The following is a 13,308-nucleotide window of genomic DNA, read 5'->3' as shown; positions in this document are numbered from 1 at the left end:
TCTTTAGGTTTTGTGATTTGCGCATGCTCAAAATAAACTTCCGGTGTAATAGCTAGACCTCAAAACTAACTTTATAAACAAATTCTCGCATTTTATGTTCAAAAATGGCAAATATAGCAGTGGCCAGGATAAAGAGAGAGTTTAAAGAAGTTATGAAGAGTGATGAGGTTAATCAAAACAGTGTTTTATATTTAATATTGCCCACTTTCGTTTCAGTTTTATCCTAAACACGGTCACGCAAATTTCAGTTATGTTGTTCAGTCTTCAGGACTTGTTTTGTAAAGATTTTTCAACATTTTATCTTGTGAAAAGTTAAGATAATTTAATAAACAAATACAGACCTCCTCTTTAAAACGTTTTAACAATTATATAAATTTCAAATGAATAATAATTTGCAAATGCACTGGTAAGTCAGACTAATAGTAATAGTCAAATCTCTAGCATAATCGTTAGGAAGCGTCTAGACAAAAGTTCTAGCCATATGTGAGTCATGTACGGCTAGCCTAGACACACTTTTTTTTCTCACCGTACGGCACTTTACAGAATTACATGGAAGTCGAAAATTATACATATCTTATTTTTGTGCCTTTAAATGTGTTAATAAAAACCTGCTTTTTTCCTCATATGTTAAATTTAATAAAGATGCTCTGCCAATTTGTCAAAAAAAAAAAAGAAAACGAAGGAAATGCAAGTGTTGTCATCTTGATTAAAGTGTCAAAGTTACATGAGGCATTATACAAAATACATTGTATATGTGTATGCAAAGTTTTATTTATGACTTAATAATAATAGTTTAAGCTAGAATGGTGATTGTAATTATTGAAAATTGCTGTACGGCTAGACAATACAGTGTGTCCTGACTAGCCGTAAGTGACTCACTTAAGGCTTGAACAATTGGCTTGCCATACGGGCCGCCTAGCCACCTCCTAATCATTAATGTTGTGTGTGGTCTGTTTATTTACCCTCACCAGGACATATGGGTGACAGGGTGAGCAATAGCTTTAGATCTTCAGCATACCAAACTTTCTGCACTGTCACAGAACGGGTATGCTGACGACAAAGCCATCAGGAGGCGACATTTAATCATGCACATAGTACTAAGTAGTAGGGGTGTAATCAATTCAATCGATATTGGTGTATCAACGATCTTTGTTATCCGATTCGATATTGATTCCATTTTTATTATGCCCCCATCATATAATGGCTGAGGCATAGAGTGTTACCCTGTTCCTTCATTCTGTCATCATAAGTTTCCGTTCATTATCTTAGTAATGGTTGCACACATTCAACTCAAATTTGACATATGGGTATGTCATTAGAAAATACAGGTCAAGTTTGAATTTGGTCATGGTTCAATGATTTTTGGCAGAGTTATGCCCCTTTTACTTTGAAAATAATATGAAATTTTCAGTTTCCGTTCATTTTCTCCCCAACGGTATAATAAACGGAATTACACATTCAACTCAAACTTGATATATGGATATGCCATAAGAAAATACAGGTCAAGATCGAATTTGGTCATGATTCAATGATTTTTGGCAGAGTTATGCCCCTTTTACTTTAAAAATAATATGAAATTTTCAGTTTCCGTTCATTTTCTCCCCAACGGTATAATAAACGGAATTACACATTCAACTCAAACTTGATATATGGATATGCCATAAGAAAATACAGGTCAAGATCAAATTTGGTCATGGTTCAATGATTTTTGGCAGAGTTATGCCCCTTTCACTTTGAAAATAATATGAAATTTTCAGTTTCCTCCCCAACGGTATAACACATTCAACTCAAACTTGACAACTTGACATATGGATACGTCAAAGGGATGCACAGGTCAAATTCGAAATTTGTTCATAATTCAATGATTTTTGACAAGAGTTATGCCGAAACATCTGTCCCGAGGTGACCTGCCCACCTCTATCTATCTTTATTTTCAACGCAGATTTATATCACTCCAGCGGTAACTATTTTCTAACAACAGCGTATGAAATTGCAACTTCATTCATAACCAGAAAATGATGTCATCCTAAGCGTGCCATTGTACAGCACGTGACTCATCTGGCACCCCCCACTCCCCAGATGAAATTTCCGGCATGGGTAAAACACACCAGTTTGCTATGCAAGAAAAAACAAGTTTTAACTCCTTTTGCTTCCTTAACGCTATTTTCATGAGCATGCAAAGACCAGTATTTTCATGTATATTTGATGAAACCTTTCAGTGTAATTTTAAAGCTTTTCATGTCTATAAGAAAAAGACATTGAAAAAAAATTCAGTTTTCTATATATTTTTGATATGCCTAGAATTATGCAAAATTTACGCGAACATGCCATCGGCATGCTTAATGCTGGTATGACAATGAATGCTGTTGCAATGACTATTGGATGTTCTTTTCATGCCTATTAAACACCTTAGGCAATGTTTTCAAGCAACAGGGCAGACAGAAGATCAACAACAAAGTGGACATCTACACATCATCATTCAAGACATGGCCCAAGACCGTTATATGGATGTCAACTATACTTTGGTTTTGTTTTGAAGCGACATTACCGCATAAATTGTGTAAATTTGGCACACACACCAACATGACTTAGACAGCTGTAGAATAGCGTTCTTTTCTATGATGAGTCGAGGTTTTTCATTCATAAAGCTGATGGCAGGGTTGGAGTATACCGTAGGAGAAATGAAAGTTTTGCCGACTGCTGCGTACTTGAACAAGATCGTCTTCGGGGTGGGTGTTCTATCTAGGTCTGGGCAGGCTTTGCACATGGCTTTGGCACTAATCTCTAAGTTATCGAAGGGAATTTGAATGCCCAGCGCTACTGAGATGAAATTCTTGGGAGGCATGCTATTCCAAGGTTTCAAAATAATGCCAATATCACTCTTTTTTAATGCCACAAGCCATACAGCTAGGGACACTGAATTTCCTCTGGGCAAATTTAACATTGCATTTATTGATGACTGGCCTGCCAAAAGCCCTGATCTAAATCCCATTGACCAACTTTACGATAATTTGGACAAGCGTGGACCAGATGTTGCCTTATTCCACAGTCAACATAATTCCGCTAAGACAAGCCTTAACAACATTCCATAGGCCGAAATCAAAACCCTGATCCATTCTATATGCCAATGATGCCAGGCAGTCCTTCAAGTTCATGCTGAAGGCGGTCATACCTGATACTAATTTGTGATTTTGTTGGGTGACCATTTCTGCAATTTAACTACCATTTCACTACTTTTGGATAAAAAAATTCACAAAAATTGCAATAAAATACATATATTAAGTCAGATAAATCTACTTAAATCCTGATTTTCATATTTGTGTATATCTGAAAATGTATTGGCTTCTACAATAACCAGGAAAAATGTTTTGTGGTATTTTACATTTGTTCTTAACAGCCAAATACAATGTTCATGTTATTTGTTATTGTTTTGAAGACATTGTGATTAAAAGACCCTTCTTCCTTCCCCTCACTCGACACAAGAAATACTAAAAATCTGTTCTTCTGGAAATGATGTTTAAATAGAGTTCCATAAATAGTAATACACGTTGTTAAACAGTTATTATATTTATTTTGTTGTTGTTGCTAAATGTATTTAAAGCAAAATGGGACATTCAAATGCTTAATTTCTTTTAATTACAGGTTGCTCAATGTCAAATACAAGTTGAATTAGTAAATGATAACTACACAGAACTTCGAGGAACAATACTGGGTCCACCTGACACACCATATGATGGAGGAAAATTTCATCTAGAAATCAAGATACCTGAAACATACCCATTTAACCCACCAAAGGTATAATATATTATTATAGTGTAGGGCCCTCACTCTGTTTTTGGGTAACTTTTCTTTTATCTGTTGGAGGGGAAATTAAAACATTGTTTTACCTTGAAGGCACATTTTGTTAATTAGAACATGTTTTGTTATGCAAAGAAGCAAATTTCAATATGATATTATGAATGGTCTCCTGCAGATATAGGCAGTCTAAGGCAGGGGGGAATTAATAAAACAATTTTAGGGGAATTTTAAAAAAGTGGGGTGGAAAATATATATACTATTTTAGGGGAGCAATAGTGTAGAATTTCAGCATTAAAATTAGTAAGTAAGGGCCCTGCAGTCACTGATGAATTATTCACTAGAACACTGTTACCTTTATAGCCATTTAACAAACAAAAAGTTTATCATTAGACTTATACCAGTAGTTGTCTTAATAATCATTTTTGCACCAAAGGTAAACTGTAATGCTTATATATCAATTAATTCAATCAAAGATGTACAGTTCCTTATATACCCAATATACCCTTAAAAAGCATACAGATGCATTGATACCCATTTTATGCCTCAAAGATATTATACAGTTGCTTTAATAAATTTTTTTATTCAATCATTAAAGCCCAGTTAAAGTATGCAGTTGCCTTTACATCCTTTCAATCCACCATATATATAGTATGCCATTCACATGTACTGTTTTTCAATTTCAGGTAAAATTTTCCACAAAAATCTGGCATCCAAATATTAGCAGTGTGACAGGAGCTATTTGTCTAGACATTCTCAAAGATCAGTGGTAAAATAATTGTTTAATTACAATGTATTTATGAAAATGCAATTCATGCAAGATTAAAATGTGAATATAATGTCCAGACAATACAGTTAAAGTAGTCTATTTTTACCCAAAAATTATCGTAATTTTGCAAGCGAGGAAAGTGATCTATTTTCTTTTTTCCAAAAAACTTTAATCTATTCTCAAAATATCTGTATTTTCCAAACTTTCAATTTTAACCATTACTCTGCTGGCAAATCATTGTATCTGTACTGACCAAAGACATCCGACACATCTGGGCTGTCTGATTATGGTCTGCACTAATTGCCAACATTGAAACATAATTTGATTTTTTTTCTTAAAGTGATGATTGGTTCTGTCTGGATTAAAAGACAGACATGTCCACTTAACATATTTAGAGATATAACAACTACAACTTGTACAAGGGTAATTTTACTGTATTTTTAGACCCACATGGGGGTATAAATGATATTTTTAGGGATTCATTGGCAGTTGATGCATAAATGGAAATTGAAACATGCAAGGGAATACATATATTGATTTATTATAAATTGATATTACAGGGCAGCTGCTATGACATTAAGAACTGTGTTATTGATATTACAGGGCAACTACTATAACTTTAAGAACTATGTTATTGATATTACAGGGCAGCTGCTATGACATTAAGAACTGTGTTATTGTCGTTACAAGCCTTGTTAGCAGCAGCAGAACCAGATGCCCCTCAAGAGTATACAAAAAAATACAAGAAAATAAAATTTTTTAACCCAAAAGAAGTTTGGACACATGCATTCAGAAGGTTTGATTTGTTACAAGTAAAAGTAGCTTTTTTCTAGTGGGGATAATGTAAAAAATTTTTAAATGCAAAAGTATGAGTCAGAGCTATTTTTGATTGAATATCCAACATTAGTATATTGTTATCAAAATCTTTGAAATTCACAATGAGTAGATTTTAAGTTAAAGCAGAACAAGTCCATTGTGAAAAAGTAAATGTTGATGAATTTTGCCCTTTCCTTGATATTATAGTATCAGAGTAATAGTTGCAGATCAAGACCTAATTTCACTACTAAATTATTCACTGTTGTTAACATAGAAAATTTACTGTATTGAAATAGACATTTTATGTTTCTGACAGCTCATGTGTTTACTGTTTAGACTATTATTTATCAGGCCTTTTAAAGTTATGATGATTTTGATGGAAAACTATCTCCTTTAATTTAGCAGATTTAAATACACCTGTCACATAATAATATTATTATAGAGAAGGGATACTAGAAACACTTTGTTGCATCAGTCAGTCTGTTGTTCTGTCTGTCTCGATCATGTCCGCTCTATAAATCCTTTACCGCTTAAAGGATTTTCTTCAAATTTGGCTCAAATATTCACTTCAACAAGCGTATTCACTTCAATATGTGTAGAACCAATGCCTCCACTCTGCCGACCCAAGGTCAAAGTCAGCTTTAAATGTCAAATATTTGACAATGTCATTACTCTTTGTAAAGATTTGCTTTAAACTTGGCTCAAATTTACACCCCAAAAAGGCGATGTGCAGATCCCATGCTGAGTCTATACAGAGTCAAGGTTAATGTCACACTTGAATGTAAAATATCAGGCAATTTTGTGTCTGCTATTGAAATGGTATATCCATAGAGGCATTCCTTCAAACTTGGGCCAAATATTCACCTAAACAGGCAATCCATTGCTCCCACTATGCAGACTCAAGGTCAAGGTTTTCCTTGGTGGTAAAAATTCAAACATTTTGTGACTGCACTATAAATTTTATACTTGTACTTTTCAAGCTTATCCAAAATGTTTTCTTAAACAATAATGGTAATTATACCCCCGCACAACAAAGTTGTAAGGGGGTATACTGGAATCAGCTTGTCCGGCCGTCCGTCCGTCCGGCTGTCCGTCGGTTTTTTCTTGTCCGCCCAATAACTTAAGATTCCTTTGACCCTTAGTCTTCATATTTGGCATGGAGGTTAGTCATGATTAGTAGATGACCCCTATTGACTTTGAGGTCACTAGGTCAAAGGTCAAGGTCACAGGGGCCTTGACTTCAAAAAGCTTGTCTGCCCAATAACTTAAGATTCCTTTGACCTACAGTCGTCATATTTGGCATGGAGGTTAGTCATGATTAGTAGATGACCCCTATTGATTTTGAGGTCACCAGGTCAAAGGTCAAGGTCACAGGGGCCTTGACTTCAAAAAGCTTGTCCGCCCAATAACTTAAGATTCCTTTGACCCACAGTCTTCATATTTGGCATGGAGGTTAGTCATGATTAGTAGATGACCCCTATTGATTTTGAGGTCAAAGGTCAAGGTCACAGGGGCCTTGACTTCAAAAAGCTTGTCCGCCCAATAACTTAAGATTCCTTTGACCCACAGTCTTCATATTTGGCATGGAGGTTAGTCATGATCAGTAGATGACCCCTATTGACTTTGAGGTCACACCTCAGATTTGGCAGGGAGGTTGTCCTTGAGCTCTAAATGGCCACTGTTGATTCTGACAAAGTGGTATGCGGGGGTAATCACGCCATGATAGTGGCAGTTCTAGTTTGCACTGCTAAATATCGTGTGTCATGGGGATCAGGTAGGGGTGTTAATTACTGTTGTGTCAGCTCTAGTTTATACTGTGATAAGAAATATTCAGCATTTAACAGATTCATAGATAAAAGTTGTGACATGAGCTATTGTTGAGAAAATAGTTTCATGAAATACTTGAAGAGATATAGACAGTATTTATAGAATTTGAATTGTCTAAAATCATGAAAATAATTCATATGCTTAACAGTCTGATTTTACAGCATTTATTTCCTAAATTCTTTTTTGAATAGGTCCACAAAAAGAGGCAGAGCTAGAAGACAAAATAAATCAAGTTAAAAGTATGGGCTTTGATGAGGTAGGTCAATAGGGGGGGAAAATCTGTTTTCTGTATAATTCTGTACACTGATTGTAAAAGATCCTCAAGTCTATATTTCATATATTTGAAATAGTGTTATTTAGCAGAAATTTTGTATTCCAGGAAGTAATATTTATAAAAATCACCTGGACTGTATCTTATATTTAATAAGCTATGTGACATAAGTAAATCAGCTATTGGGCAAGTGAATGGGAATATCGAAATCTTAACAAAATGACAAAGATTTTTAATCTGCTAACAATGAAATTTTATTATAAATTAATGACTATGGTATATCTTATTTATTGCTTAGAGGACTGCAGGGTTTTCATAAAAATTTCTAAAACAGTACGTTTTGAATTTGAGGTGGTCATTTTTGGTTTATTACATACAACACTGAACAGAGTATTTTCTAAAGACAAGCCTGAGAAGTGCCCGGTTGCATGAGGAGGAAGTGATGTTTTCTGCTGTCTCTACTGATAAGTCACAAATTGACCATATCAGTGTTAGTTGTACTGGTGCAACTTAAGTCCTAATGGAGAAAAAATATTATAGCATTATAAATATGAACAAAAATTAAATTGAAAATAGCTAAACCAACTTTATTGTAATAAAACTATTGTTTTATATGTCTTTTCAGCATAAAGCACGAGTAGCTCTTTCATCGGCCAACTGGAATGTTGAAGCCGCAACAGAAACTCTAGTAAATTCCTAACCCTGTGATAAACATAGTCTTCAAATTGTATAATTGTGGAATGATTCCTGGCCTTGAGCTACATAATCTCTTGCTGTCCCTACAGTAGGCTGTCGATGATCTACATGAGTGATTGAAATTTTTTATAAATGCATACATATATATATATGAAATATATACATGAACAAATCTGAGCCAGTTCACGATAACATTTTGTCATGGATAAAACATTCATTATGTTTCCGGTCATGGATTTGTAAAGACCGTTGTTTGTTTTATGGGTAATTATGTGTAATTATTTGATGTTACAGATTTATTCTGTTAGGATATGAACTTATAATTCAGTCGCAGTTTTACCCATTTTTAAAGTGATAAATAAGTGTTTGATAAGAATTTACTTAGCAAAATTTACTAGGAACCTCTAGGATTTGTTTCCAATTGGAAAGATAGCTTGACTGCCTAAATTACACCAACATATTGTGTGTTTTTACAGTAAAACATACAGGAATTTGATCATGTAGAGTTAAAATTCTTACTTTTTGCTGGAATTTGTTTATGTTTTTGTGCTTATTACCTACAGTTGTGTGTGTAATTCAATATTTTACATTAAAAAATAAAGTTTTCAGTACAGACTAACAATTATAAGTGAATCTGTCAGATGTTTGAGATGGCAGGATTTGTTATACAGGCTGAAGTAATATTACATATCTTCATTCTGCAAGCTAGAGCCTACTTAATTTTATCTTTCATAATTGAACAAGATCATCATTTCATGATAGGATCTTGACCCCTTATTTGGGGCGTTTGTTTCATCACTCATGATTTTACTGATTCCAACGATAATTACTTCTTTGCATACTAAATGTACACGTACGAGGTACTCTCATCCCAATTTACTGCCAGCATGTGCTGCACTGGTCTAGAGTAAAATGTTTGAGTTTCATACATACTTTGACTCATATTTAACTGAATGATTGCTTTAAAACATTGCACAAATATTAATTATGGATAGTTGGTGAACTTTTCATTATGATTCTAACTTTTATTGTCTAGCAATATTGACCTGAGACTGATCAGTCTTTAGGAAGTGTTCCATTAATTTCTTTGAATTATTATGATTCTAACATTTATTTTTAAATGCTAATGTGGTTTTCAAATCTTCATACTTAAAAAAGAGCTTGAATAATGTTTGGAACCTAGTGGTAATTAAAAAGTGTCTTTAGTCAGAGTACAATTTCACATCAGATTTTTTTTTAATGATTTTTATGGAAATTTACTTTAAAAAGAGTGGTCCAATTTCATTGAATGAACTGAACTTTGGAAAAATAGTTAGAGATATAGCATTTTACAGCTTTGAACAGTTGCATATTTCCATTGATACTAGCAAGTTATGCAGTATGTATAAGTTTCAAGTTAATACATATACTGACAGTAATACATATTGTTTCCCTTTGTGTCTTAAGGCTTCAGAATTGCAGCCACTGTTTATCCCTGGATGATTTATAAGAGGCAACTAAATGGGTTTGAATTACTTAAGTCTATGCGTCTCTAAGCTCCAGCAGGTGAGATAGTTTTGACCCTTGATGTTGCTTTGAGTTTGTAACACCTGAGGATAGCCAAAATCATTTTTACTGTTTTGGGTCCATAAGTCTTAAATTGTTTTGGTGCACCATAAAACCAGACCGAACAAATAAACATATTGTCATACCATACATTAAAGGCAACATATTTTATTTCCTTAACAGATAAAAAAGTCACTGGATAATTGAATGTCTCAGTTCAATATTGCCAAACAAAATAACATTCTTTTCTTATCTTAAATAAGGTCTTTAGTATGTGTGTTAGTATTATGAAGAAATGAATGTCTAATCTCTTATAAACTTTTACATGCCACTTTTGTTCAACATATTGCCATAAAGTATGTTTCTGTAATCATGTTAGAATGGAAATAGGTCATGTCAGTTTGTAAATGTATTTTAATTTTTGTTAATTTTTTTTTTTTTTACAGATTTGTTTGAAATTTCATGGTATTATTTTGTTGAAATGCTTTGTAGTTGAACTGTATGCAGTAAAAAAATACATATTATTTCCAAATCCAGAAGAGTCTAAAATTTTTGCTTTCATTCCTTTGTTAATTTTTTCCAAACTTGAAATACGTGATGCTATATTGTTATTGAAAGAAGAGGTTTTGGGTAATATGTTTTTTTTCTTCAGGATCAAACATTTCTAAAAGTAATACATACAAGTACTTGTTTTACAAGTTCATGTACAGTACTGTAGGCCTGCATGTATGTGAATTTCTTAATCAGATATTGTTTAGTTATATAGGGCAACAGTAATCCAAAGCATTTGAGTGCTTTCTATTGTTGTTCATATTTATATAAATTATTGAAATACTTGAAAATGTAATTGAAAACACGGTAAGTGCTATAGAGTGTGGTTAGAATAAGTGTTTTTTCACTCAATTTGAAAGTGTCAATTGTTTATGTCTTCTTTTTTTGTAAGATTTTTAGTTCAGATATTTCATTTTCATAATTTTCACTTTGATATTATGGGTAAATCTCACTTAAAGCTTCATGCCTTCAGATGATCAAAATATCTCAATAAGATCAAACTTGAGAAAAATGTACTAAGATATAAGGAAAAGTAAAAAGTTTCAAGATTAAAGTAATATTTTACATATTATGTGCGATTAAAATGACCGATTTTTCAGTATTTACAACTATATTTCTACTGTGTTACTAATGCAGTAAAGGTTATTTATGATTGGACCGCTTTTTTGTAATTTACGTGGGGTTTGTAAGTGCCATTGATAATGTGTAAATTGGTTCCTTTTGGTTACTTCACAATATTACACAATCAAATAAATTTTCAAGATTTTCACGAAATTTAGCATGAATCTGGAGGCATACTGCTTTAATAAACAAAAGTTGAATAAGTTGATTATACAGGACTATATATAAATTGTCTGACTGTAGTTAATTCATTGATCCATATATACATGTTCTTTAGTTTAGAAATGTTTTTATTTTGTTTCTAATCACTCAAGAACACTATAAAAAAGAGAATATTTAACAAAGTCAAGTATCACTAGCCTGGTATGAATTGAATGTGTAGACATATGACAGTGTAATGTGCACTCAGTCATTTTATCCTATTTGTATGTCATGATAGTTAACCCTACAGCAGGGACGTACAATTTCGTCACATTAAGTCCCAGCCTACAGTTAAGTCCCATCAGATCAGTGACAAAACTTTCGAAAATTGAAACATCATTTTAAGCATACATTTTACCGAAAACATTGTCATTTTAAATAAGTTATTGAGATACTTTAGTTATGTTTTATGTTATTTAACGTTCTGCAAAATAATTTTAAGTATTACATCTGTGTATTTATTAGCACTTAAACATTGCCATATTTTCTAGTATACTGATTATTGCCTAACTTACTATTCTTATACAATGCATTCACTAATATATATGAAGAAAAGTCAAAATTCTGTTTGTGCAGTTGAAGATTAGAAGGTCCCGAAAACTTTAGCTTTTAATCTGCCGAATCTTTGTTAGGGATTTTCCCAGTCATTTTTCATGTTAAAGGACTTAAATTTAACTACCAACAGTATAAATCCTTGTCAGCCTGTATGGTTTTATGTATATTGAGCTGCCTCTATAGCCGTGGCAAAGGCTCTTAAATTTGTGGCAAAGGTTCTATACACGTGGCAAAGGCTATAAACTCATGGCAGAAGTTTTATACTTGTGGCAAAGGCTATACATGTGGCAAAGGCTCTATACTAGTGGCAAATGCTCTTATACTCATGGCAAAGGCAATCACTTATGGTTTCTGCAGGTATAGATAAGAGTGAAACATAAATGATTCACAAAGCATGGTTAATTTTGTATGCAATTTTTGGTAAGTAATTCACATAAATTCTTAGCATAAAGTAATTTAGATACTAAAATGTACATGACTTCTATACTGGTGGCAAAGGCTCTATAATCTTGGCAAAGGCTATCATTTTTGGTCCTTGCAGGCCCGTAGAAAAGAATGATACATAAATGATTCACAAAACATGGTTTTGTGTGCAATTTTTGGTAAGAATTTCACATGAATTCTTAGTATAAAGTCTAGATATAAAAATGTACATGACTTGTGTGATTGTATTTTGTTATAATAGTATAGAAATCTTAAGATGAAATGATGTCACTGATTTTGTGGATGACACATTATTCCAAAATAAACAATATTACAGCATTCAACTTTATAATATACTTTCTATAAATGAGCATGTCATGACAAACTAGTGCGTTTGTGACCAGCATGGATCCAGACCAGCCTGGCATCCGCGCAGTCTGATCAGGACCCATGCTGTTCGCTATCAGTTTCTCTACTTATTATAGGGTTTTTAAGCGAACAGCATGGATCCTGATCAGACTGCGCGGATGCGCAGGCTGGTCTGGATCCATGCTGGTCGCAAATGCATTACGTTGGTTTTGTCATGACGCGGCTCATATGGTAATTAAATGTTCTCTTATATTCTAATTTCCTGTCTTGTCAGGATATTAGGTTCTTTAGAGTATTCTCTTTATGAATGTGGTAATATGATAGTTATTAACTTGATACATACACGCCTTTCCAGCAATACCTGTGGTAGCACTTGGATTTGATTTTCATGTAATGGAAATATTTGTTTGACCTATTATATAATTCACATTTGTAAGTGTAATCATTTACAGTTGAATAAATTTGATGATATTCTTTTATTTGTATTTATATTTACGTCCTATCGCAAACATAATTAACAGAGATCAGGTTATATCTAAAGTGATTTGTCCCCCATATGAAAAAGAACTCGAATATTTGCAGTGAAAAATATACTAATATAAGTCAGCTGTATTGCCGGTATATGATACAACTGACACGGTATTAGAAAATTATATTTATGCCACACAGAAGCAAAGTTTTAAATTCACTATGATCATTTTTGTTTGTTTTCCATCGGAACATGCTGCAAAGGGAGCTTGTATGGATTAAAATTCTTTAAAATTCCCTACGCCTCAACACATATACTGGTATATTGCGTTTTAACACCACAAATATGTGCTCAGTTCCGATCGGATCGTATTTCTTAAGAACGATGCAGGTAGCCATT

The 13,308-nt window shown here is 33.3% G+C and overlaps 1 protein-coding gene across 1 annotated transcript; it reads left to right on the top strand.

Annotated features, from left to right (window-relative positions):
- The first annotated feature begins 18 nt into the window (after window positions 1–18).
- On the top strand, window positions 19–12,919 carry LOC132757417 (ubiquitin-conjugating enzyme E2-22 kDa-like). The gene is made up of 7 exons (XM_060748695.1): window positions 19–167; window positions 3,643–3,795; window positions 4,482–4,564; window positions 5,211–5,360; window positions 6,064–6,161; window positions 7,399–7,463; window positions 8,104–12,919. The coding sequence occupies exons 1-7, from the start codon at window positions 105–107 to the stop codon at window positions 8,176–8,178; spliced, it is 687 nt and encodes a 228-aa protein (XP_060604678.1). The 5' UTR covers window positions 19–104; the 3' UTR covers window positions 8,179–12,919.
- The last annotated feature ends 389 nt before the right edge of the window (window positions 12,920–13,308 follow it).

The sequence above is a fragment of the Ruditapes philippinarum genome, unplaced genomic scaffold, assembly GCF_026571515.1.
Source record: "Ruditapes philippinarum isolate M1 unplaced genomic scaffold, ASM2657151v2 ctg1804_1_1_1_1, whole genome shotgun sequence".
Classification (NCBI taxonomy): domain Eukaryota; kingdom Metazoa; phylum Mollusca; class Bivalvia; order Venerida; family Veneridae; genus Ruditapes; species Ruditapes philippinarum.
Note: the sequence above shows the minus strand (reverse complement) of the source record. Positions and strands in the feature narration are given on the sequence as shown.